Source organism: Macrotis lagotis, chromosome 1, assembly GCF_037893015.1.
Source record: "Macrotis lagotis isolate mMagLag1 chromosome 1, bilby.v1.9.chrom.fasta, whole genome shotgun sequence".
Taxonomy (NCBI): domain Eukaryota; kingdom Metazoa; phylum Chordata; class Mammalia; order Peramelemorphia; family Peramelidae; genus Macrotis; species Macrotis lagotis.
Window position 1 is genome coordinate 239,466,220 of NC_133658.1, and position 8,724 is coordinate 239,474,943.

General features: G+C 40.0%; 1 protein-coding gene across 2 annotated transcripts in view; it reads right to left on the reverse strand.

Annotated features, from left to right (window-relative positions):
* Nucleotides 1–8,603, reverse strand: part of SLC4A1AP (solute carrier family 4 member 1 adaptor protein) — a 41,001-nt gene extending 32,398 nt beyond the window's left edge. Inside the window, exons 1-6 of one of the 2 annotated variants that reach the window (XM_074209811.1) lie at nucleotides 7,851–8,603; nucleotides 7,581–7,776; nucleotides 5,790–5,912; nucleotides 4,881–4,941; nucleotides 2,016–2,155; nucleotides 47–207 (exon numbers count right to left, since the gene is read on the reverse strand). In XM_074209811.1, the coding sequence (XP_074065912.1) occupies nucleotides 47–207; nucleotides 2,016–2,155; nucleotides 4,881–4,941; nucleotides 5,790–5,912; nucleotides 7,581–7,776; nucleotides 7,851–8,435 (1,266 nt within the window). In that variant the 5' untranslated portion in view covers nucleotides 8,436–8,603. The remainder of the gene's footprint in view (nucleotides 1–46; nucleotides 208–2,015; nucleotides 2,156–4,880; nucleotides 4,942–5,789; nucleotides 5,913–7,580; nucleotides 7,777–7,850) is intronic. The other variant, XM_074209812.1, reaches the window with a different exon arrangement.
* Between the last annotated feature and the right edge of the window lie 121 nt (nucleotides 8,604–8,724).

Genomic DNA, 8,724 nt, shown 5'->3' on the forward strand with positions numbered 1-8,724 from the left:
AAATGAAATAAAATACTGCTGCAATAAAGATGTTTCCATTATTTACCAGTGAATCATAGGTCTCTGGCTTATCATCAATCTTTCCAGCTTTTTTCATCCTGTTAAGTCGCTTCTTCTCAATCAAGCCAGTTCGATCAAGGAATGTATCATCATCACTGTCATAATAATCTTCTTCCTCCCAGTTCTTAGCTTTCCTTTTTCGAGATACTAAAATAAGCAAAATAGATATAAAAAGTGAAAAGTTAACCTTTTTTAAACTCTTTTTTTTAAACTACATTTTGTTTTTGGATCAGTTATTTCTGAAAGTATTCTTCCTCCTCATTAGATCAAACTTTTCCCCATAATAAAGAAAATAGCCGAACAAAAACATATCTGACAGTGTCAATAGCATTCTGCCCTTTCAGTTCTTCTCTCTGCTGAAAAGAGGAAGAGATATTTCATTACTGATTCTTCAGAACCATCACTGATTTTACTACTCATAGTAGTAAATTCTTTTAGTAATATTTTCATTTGAATTATAGTCACTGTATATAATTGTTCTCTGGGTTCCGTTTATTTCACTCTACATCAATTCATAGAATTCTTCCCATCTTTCTATTAATTTATCAGGTTGATCATTTGTTATTGCACTATAATATTCCATTACATTCATACACCGCAGCTTTTTCAAAAGGATGAAGGAAGTTAAGGGCATATTAACTCAGATAATAAAGATTAATAAGCATCCTTAACTGTTTTTGTTAGAGGAATTTTAGATTTTATTTTTTTCAATTACATATAAAGATAATTTTCAATATTCACTTTTTGTAAGATTTTGAGTTCTAATTTCTCTCTCCCTTCTTTCCCTCTCCCTTCCCCAATCAATCTGATATAGGTTGTACATATACAATCAAGTCAAACATATCTCCATATTAATCATGGTATTTAAGAAGAATCAGAACAAAAGAGAAAAAACACAAAAATGAAAAATTTTAAAAGTAAAGAATATATTTTGACCTGCATTCAGACTCCATAGTTTTTTCCTCTGGAAGAGGATGGCATTTTCCATCACAAGTGTTTTAGAATTGTCTTTGATCACTGTATTGCTGAGATGAGTCAAGTGTATCATGGCTGATAATCACATAATCATCTTGAACTGCTTTCTTAAGAGACTCTAATTATGAAAAAGGTAAAAACATCACTTGTACAAAAATATTTATAGCAGCCTTAATTGTGGTGGCAAAAAAATTGGAAATTAAGTGAATGTCCTTCCATTGGGGAATGGCTTAACAAACTGTGGTATATATACATACATATGTATGTATATACATATGTCATAGAACACTATTGTTCTATTAGAAAACAGGAGGGATGGGAATTCAGGGAAGCCTGGAAGGATCTGCAAGAACTGATGCTGAGCAAGATGAGCAGAACCAGGAATACACTGGAGACCCTAACACCAACATGGTGGTGATGATCAACCTTGATGGACTTGCTCATTCCATCAGTACAATAACCAGGGACAGTTTTGGGCTATCTGCAATGGAGAATATCATCTGTATCCAGAGAAAGAATTATGGACTTTGAACAAAGACCAAAGGCTATTACCTTCAAATTAGGGGGAGGAAAAAACTGTTATCTTATTATGTAATTTTGCTATCTCATACTCTATTTTTCTTCCTTAAGGATATGATTTCTCTATCATCACATTCAACTGAGATCAACGTATAACATGGAAACAATATAAAGACTAACAGAATGCCTTCTATGGGTGTTGGGGAAGGGAAGCAAGAATGGGGGAAAAATTGTAAAACTCAAAATAAATAAAATCTTTCTTAAAAAAAAAAAAAGAAATGCATGTGTGGCTACCCAGAATGCTTATGGAAAAGTCCTCAAAGGGGATATTAATGTTTGATATTATAAAGAACTCAGGGTCACTTTAAACTGAACCAAGATGAATGGTATACATGTTCTACTCAAGAAAAAAAAAAAGAGAGACTCCAGGAGGCTGCCAGATACCTTGCCTTGCTACTGACCTGCCTCCTGACGCAGCAAACCCAAAGCATCAAGCATCCGACAGGCTTCCAGGGAGCACTGGACCATTGCTTCCTTTTTCTTCCCTGAGTGAATAGCCTCAGCCACCAATTGTTTTCCTGATGAATCATCCACAGGTAACCTACATAAGTTGCAAACATCAATGAGAAAAAAAGCTAATATGTGAAAGCATTTGCCAAAGATATCTGAATGGTTCAATTCAATTAAACAATTCAACACAGTGGGGCAGCTAGATGGCTCAGGGGATAGAGTACCTGCCTGGAGTCAGGAGAACCTGAGTTCAAATTCAACCTCAGACATTTAATAATTATTATCTAATTGTATGACCATGGGCCAAGTCATTTAACCCCACTGCAAAAGCAAAAACAAAAAACTCAACACATTTATTAAATGCCTATTATAGAGCAGGTATTATGCTACAAAGATAAAATAGTGTCTTCTCTCAAGTTACTATCAATCATTAGATTATAAGCTCCTTGAGGGCAGGAACTGATTTTTGACTCTTTTTGCCAGGACAATGCTTGGCACATAACAGGCATTTTAAAAAAGTCCATTTATTGATTAATTCTAGGAAGGAGATGATACAACACAAATAAACAAAAACAAAAAGTACAGAGAATACTTGGAAGATAGGGGAATGAGAGGCAGCCAAGGGTGCAGTTTTTCCCCAATGCCAAAGGAAGGTAAAGAGCCAATAATTCAGCAAAACCAGAGAGGAAGAGGAAAATGCAAAGAACCTGGAAAAAAAAAGTTTTTATAGAAAAAACAACTTAAGACCAGTTCACTAGCCCTTCCACTCACTTTCCTCAAGTGCTGACCTTTGGATGGATACCTGTATTCCTGAAGTTTCAGGCACTATCTTTTGGAGTTAACTCTTTGATAGTGGCCCAGAAACAAGTTGATTCTATAGTGGGCTGAGACTCATGAATCAGTCCACTTCTAAGAACTTCAAAGAAGACAGACAAGACATAGAAGAGGGAGGGGCCCAGAAGTACAGCATCTGTTACACCTAATTAATATGGTCCAGGAGAAAAAAAAAGAATGAAGGTTTCTGATTGCTTTTCCCTAATGATGCTCTGAGAGAAAAAAGAACAAAAACTGGGGGAAAAGGAACAAAAGAATAAGAAGCTACCCCTGAAGAAAACCAGCAATAATTATAAAAATAGATAAAAAGTTTACCAAGGAGGAGAAATAAACAGATATTCAAATTTATTAAGCATCTACTATCTCCTGGAAATGCAAAAAATAAGAAAACAACAATCCAACTCCCACCCTTCAGGAACTCATAATGTAATAGAAGAGACAACACACAAACAAATATACATAAAAACATCTATACCCAGGATAAATAGGAAAATCATTAAGATGGAAGGAACTAGAATTAAGAGGAATTGAGGAAGGTTTCCAATAAAAGATGGCATTTTAGTCTGGACTTCAAGGAAACTAAAGAGGTCAGAAGGTAGAATGAAGAAGGAACAGCATTCCAGATATTCAGAACAGTCAGAGAAAATGCCCAGAGCTGAGACATGGTATGTCATATTTGTGAAATAAGCAGGCTGGCTGTAACAGCAACATGGGAGTGATGATCAACTTTAATGGACTTGCTCATTCCATCAGTGCAACAATCAGGCACAATTTTGGGATATCTGCCATGGAGAATACGTACCATCTATATCCAGAGAAAGAATTGTGAAGTTTGAACAAAGACTATTACCTCTGATTTAAAAAAAAATTATCTTATTATATAATCTTGCTATCTCTTATACTTTTTTCCGTGCAGATATTTCTCTCTCATCACATTCAACTTAGATCAATGTATACCATGGAAACAATAAAAAAAAAAAATTACCAGGATGCCACTGTCACTGGATAAAAGAATATAAGTCTGAAAATAAGGTGTAAGAAGACTGGAAAGGAGGGAGAGGGGTTAATTTATGAAAACAAAGCTTTTTGTACATGAAAAACCCCTGAAAGCACAGGTCATACAAATAGTTCTGTAAGGTTCTCTGAAACAACAAAAAAGTAACCATAAGAACCTTGAGATTGGTTCAGAAGAGCAATCAATCAAGTGAAAATAAAAAAGTAATAAAAGAAATTAGAATTCATAATGAAGAAAGCAACAAGTTTAAAGAGAGATTAGAGGTTTAAGAGAATTAGGAATGATGCTATTAGACATCCTATCTAACACAATACTGAAAAAGAGAACAACAATTGCAGAGACAGAAGAAAAATTAACTGAACAAGATAAAAATATATATAAAGCTGCACAAAATTATTTCAAGAGGGGAAAGTATACTATTAATGGGAAGATCACCAAGGATTACTATATCAAGTAGTTGCTAATTCTTCAAAGGAAATTAGGAAGGTCCAAACATGGGGACCATCAGTCTAACAAAACAGAAGACACCAAATAGCTAATCTGTCTGACAGGAAAGGAAAATTTATAAAGAGAAATAACATAAAGAAATGATGAAAAGATAAATTGGGAACAGATGGATAATTCTGAACTTTATCCCAGAAGTAATAAGAAGTCACTAAAGATATTTGGGGAAGGGGAGTTAACATGGTCAAGTCTATAGATTAAGAATATCAAATCAAAGAAGTAAACAACTGGTTCTTAAATTGCTTCATCCTACTCTCCACTATAATGCTTCAAATTCTCAAAAAGGAAAACCCAATTTCCCCATATACACAGAGGTAAAATACAATAAATCTAAGAAATACCAAAATCCAAACTCAGAACTAATTTCTTTTATGACTTTAGTAATATTAAAACTCTTATTTAGGACTACAAATGAAGCTTAAAATTAATTAACCTGTAAAGGGATAATGGAAAAAGCACATACCTAACTCTGCAAAGCCACGTGCTGTGTCCCTGTTCGTCATATTCATATTCTAATTCTTCTCCTGCAGAGGTGGAGAAAAAAATTTGCAATAACAATTGAAAGTAATTTACTAAATTAAATTGTTATTAATTGAACTTGATATGGCAGGGAAGTCAAAGTTAAACAATTCTATGTAAAATTACCACATATGTTAATTGCAGAATATTACATGACTTAGGAAAAGAAAGTTGTAAGAATTTGATTCAATTTCCCCAACACCAAGTTTTCTGCTAAGGATCTGAGCCGAGACAAGTGAAAATTGTCTTTTGTCAAGAAAAAGGTCAAGATTCTTATTCCTTCACTAAATTCTTATGTTTGGAAGGTGTCTGAGTTTTCAAAAGCTATTCCAGAGAAATATAAGTTCTAGCAGGTAGTTTAGAGTATGGGTTTGACAACAGCTACATGGTTGTCCTCTGATAAAGAACCTGATTAAGTTCTGAAAGTCTCATTCTAACAACACCACAAAATAAAACTGGTTTTGGCCATAGCATTTAGTGAAGATGATCTATTAATGCAAGAGAAGTGGATGGGTCATTAATGGCAATCTTTTAGAATATTAAAAAAATGTATTCATCATAGCACCTTTTTTGACAGCAAGATTTTTGAGGGCAGGGACTCTTGCCTAAACTTTGTATATTTCCAATACTTAGCAAAATGCTAGGAAAACACTTAAATGTTTACTAAAATTATTATTAGCAAACTCAGAAGATACTTTAGTTAAAAAAAACAGGTAAAGGCTGAACTATTACAGAATCTGAACGCTTAGCATATACAGAGAAAGTAGATTTTATGACATTTTAAAGTATGGCATTAAAGTGGAATCTATGGTATAAGACACACAACTTTTATCATCAAAAGCTATTCACAGACCTTCTCTCTCAAAAAATCCCTGCAGGGCTTTTTTGGGATCCTTTATATAAAATGCCTCACGCTCCTGCTGAAATTCTATAACAATAGGGTTCTCTTCAACTTCATCTTCAATGGCATCTTCTCCTGTAGAAGGGGAGTTAGGGATAGAGGAAATCAGAGAATTTCAGACATTTTATTTAAACAGGGAGAGAAAAAAAAAGTCTCACTTCAATAAACAAGAGAGTTAGGCCATACAAAACAGATTATAAATGATAGTTCTCAACATAAAACCCAAATGTGTTCCATTCATCAGTATCTTAACAAAACCAGGAGGAAAATGGGACAAGGGACTGGCCAGATAAGTGTAGTCTTAGGTATAGTACCTAAAAGAAAAAACTCATACCATTTGAAAAAAAAAATTAAAACCACCCACTTACCAATTTGCCTTTAGGAAAAAGTCTAAATTCTTTAATTTAGCAATCTCAGGCCTATCTCTATAACTTTCCTAAAATTATTCTCTCAAAGTTCCCCCACTTGGAATGCCCTCACAATCTCTTGTTTTAAGTCCTACTTGACTTTAATGTCCAGGTCCTTTGGAGCATTTCCCAAATATTTGAGTTCTGAACTCCTATTGCACATTTGTCTGTACTACTCATTTGGCATTTATAGGACAGCTTGTTTTGCTACATCACTTTACATATAATACATATGTTATATCCCTAGTGCCTAGCACAGAAAGTATTGGGTACTGTTCCTTGTGGATGTTATACAGAGATGAAGAGAATTAAGTATCTTCTCTAGATCTCAGATTCCTCAATCTAGAAAATGAAGGGTTTGGTCTAAATGATCTTCAAGGTCTCTTACTGCTCTATGATTCCATGAGATAGGCTATCTTCCTTTCCAAAATATGATTATATACACCTCTAGGTAAACATGCAAATGCAAAGGAAAATTTTAGTATTTTAATTGGGTCCTTTTTAATCAATAGAATCTAAGCTGAAAGAAATTGCAGATAAGGATACTAAGGGGGGTGGCTAGGTGGCGCAGTGGATAGAGCACCGGCCCTGGAGTCAGGAGTACCTGAGTTCAAATCTGGCCTCAGACAATAATTACCTAGCTGTGTGGCCTTGGGCAAGCCACTTAACCCCATTTGCCTTGCAAAAACCTAAAAAAAAAAATAGCAGTCAAGTTTTGAACTCTTCTAACTCCCAACTTCAGGACTCTTTCCACTCTAACATACTGCTTCTCTGCGTCCTTAAATTGACAAGGACTAGGACCAAGGAGAACACATGAAACTTTTTAGATAATGTACTAAAATGTTTCATTTGACAATTTCCCCATCATTTATTGTACCATAAACAAGGGCATCCTCCTAAGAAGGGAGGACGTGAGAGCTAGAACTTAATTGACTCCATTAAGTACCTTGCCTATATCTTAGGGGAAAGTTTTACCCCAACCCTCTGATGAAAATCAGGCCTAAAAATAAATATTAAGTGACTTGCTAGAGAAGTGTGTTCAATCCATAGGGTGGCAGTAATGATAACTTCAGAGAGTTTTCCACAACAGCTTTATACCTAGTAGGGTTAATAGTAAAGTCAAAGTTCTTATTAAAGTCCTGGATCTGTTGATCCCCATGTGACCTCAGGCAAGTCATTTCAACTCTGGAGCTCCGTTTTGTTGCTATAAAGGTCGGGATAACAAGTCACTCCTCTGTCCTTCATAAGGCTGCTAAGGAAGACCAACAGGATATGTCTTTCAAACGTGGTAAGGCGGGTATAAGATACAATCGCTAAATAATACAGTAAAGCTTACCCATCCCCCAGGAGCACCCCGTCTCAACGTCCTGTCTCCTGGCGCTTCTGCTGTCTTCTGCCGCACCCGGCTCCTCCTCCTCATCCGAGTCCTCACCCAGCATCTTCCTCTCCAATTCCTCCTGCCGCCGCTTTCGCAAAGCCTTCAGCTGAGTGACCGTCAGCTCGGCCTCGGCCTCCTCGTCATCCTGGGGTCCCTGCGGAGGCGAGCAGAGGGCCCTCAGGACGTGGGCGCCGCGGCCGCGGCCGGGGCGGCGGGGCCCGGGCTTACCTGCAGCACGAAGAGGCGGGTGCTGCCCCCGAAGCGCAGCACGTGGCCCACGTGCACCCGGCAGTAGGTGCGGGGCGGGACGCGGACTTTGTTGAGGAAGGTGCCGTGGGTGCTGCCCAGGTCGTACAGGTAGAAGCCGGGCCCGCGGGGGCCTTCGTCCCGCTCCGGGGCCGCGGCCCGGTGCTGCAGCACGGCGTGGAAGCGGGACACGGAGGGATGCTCCAGGACCACGTCGCAGCCGGGCAGGCGCCCGAACACGCAGCGGCTGCGGCCCTCCAGGCTGCGGGTGCCCAGGACGGTGCCGCCCTTCAGCGTCTCCAGGCTGTAGGGCGCGGCGGGGGGCCCTCCCCACGGCGGCTCCTGGTACGGCGGGGCCGGGGACCGCGGCTCCTCCTCGGGGCCTCGCGGCCGGGCTCCCCGCTCCCCGACGGGCGGCGGCTCTCTCTCCGGCTCCTTCCGCTCCCCGGGAGCGGGGCCCGGGCTATGGTCTCGCGGAGCCGAGGGCGGCGGCGGCGGCGGCACCGGCTTCTTGAAGGCGCCGCCGTGGGGCGGCTCGGAGCCGGAGCCCAGCTCCGCTTCCGCCATCTTCGAGGAGTCCGCGCCCCAACGGCGTCCGCCGGAAACCGGCCTCCGAGCGGCCCGAGTTCCCCCCTCTGCTTCCGGCCCTCCCCGGGGCGCGAGCCGCCGGAGCTTGCCGGCGTCAGCACCCTCGTCCGACGCGGCGGCGTCGCCGATCGGACCGAATGAAAGCTCCGGCGCCGCAGCCTAAAGGAGGCGTCTCGAGCCGGGAGGGGGGGGGGGGCGGGGGACGTCTTTACCGGCTGCAACGCCCGGTGACGAGTTCCGGCGGCTGCCTCGCACCTGAAGAGAGGCA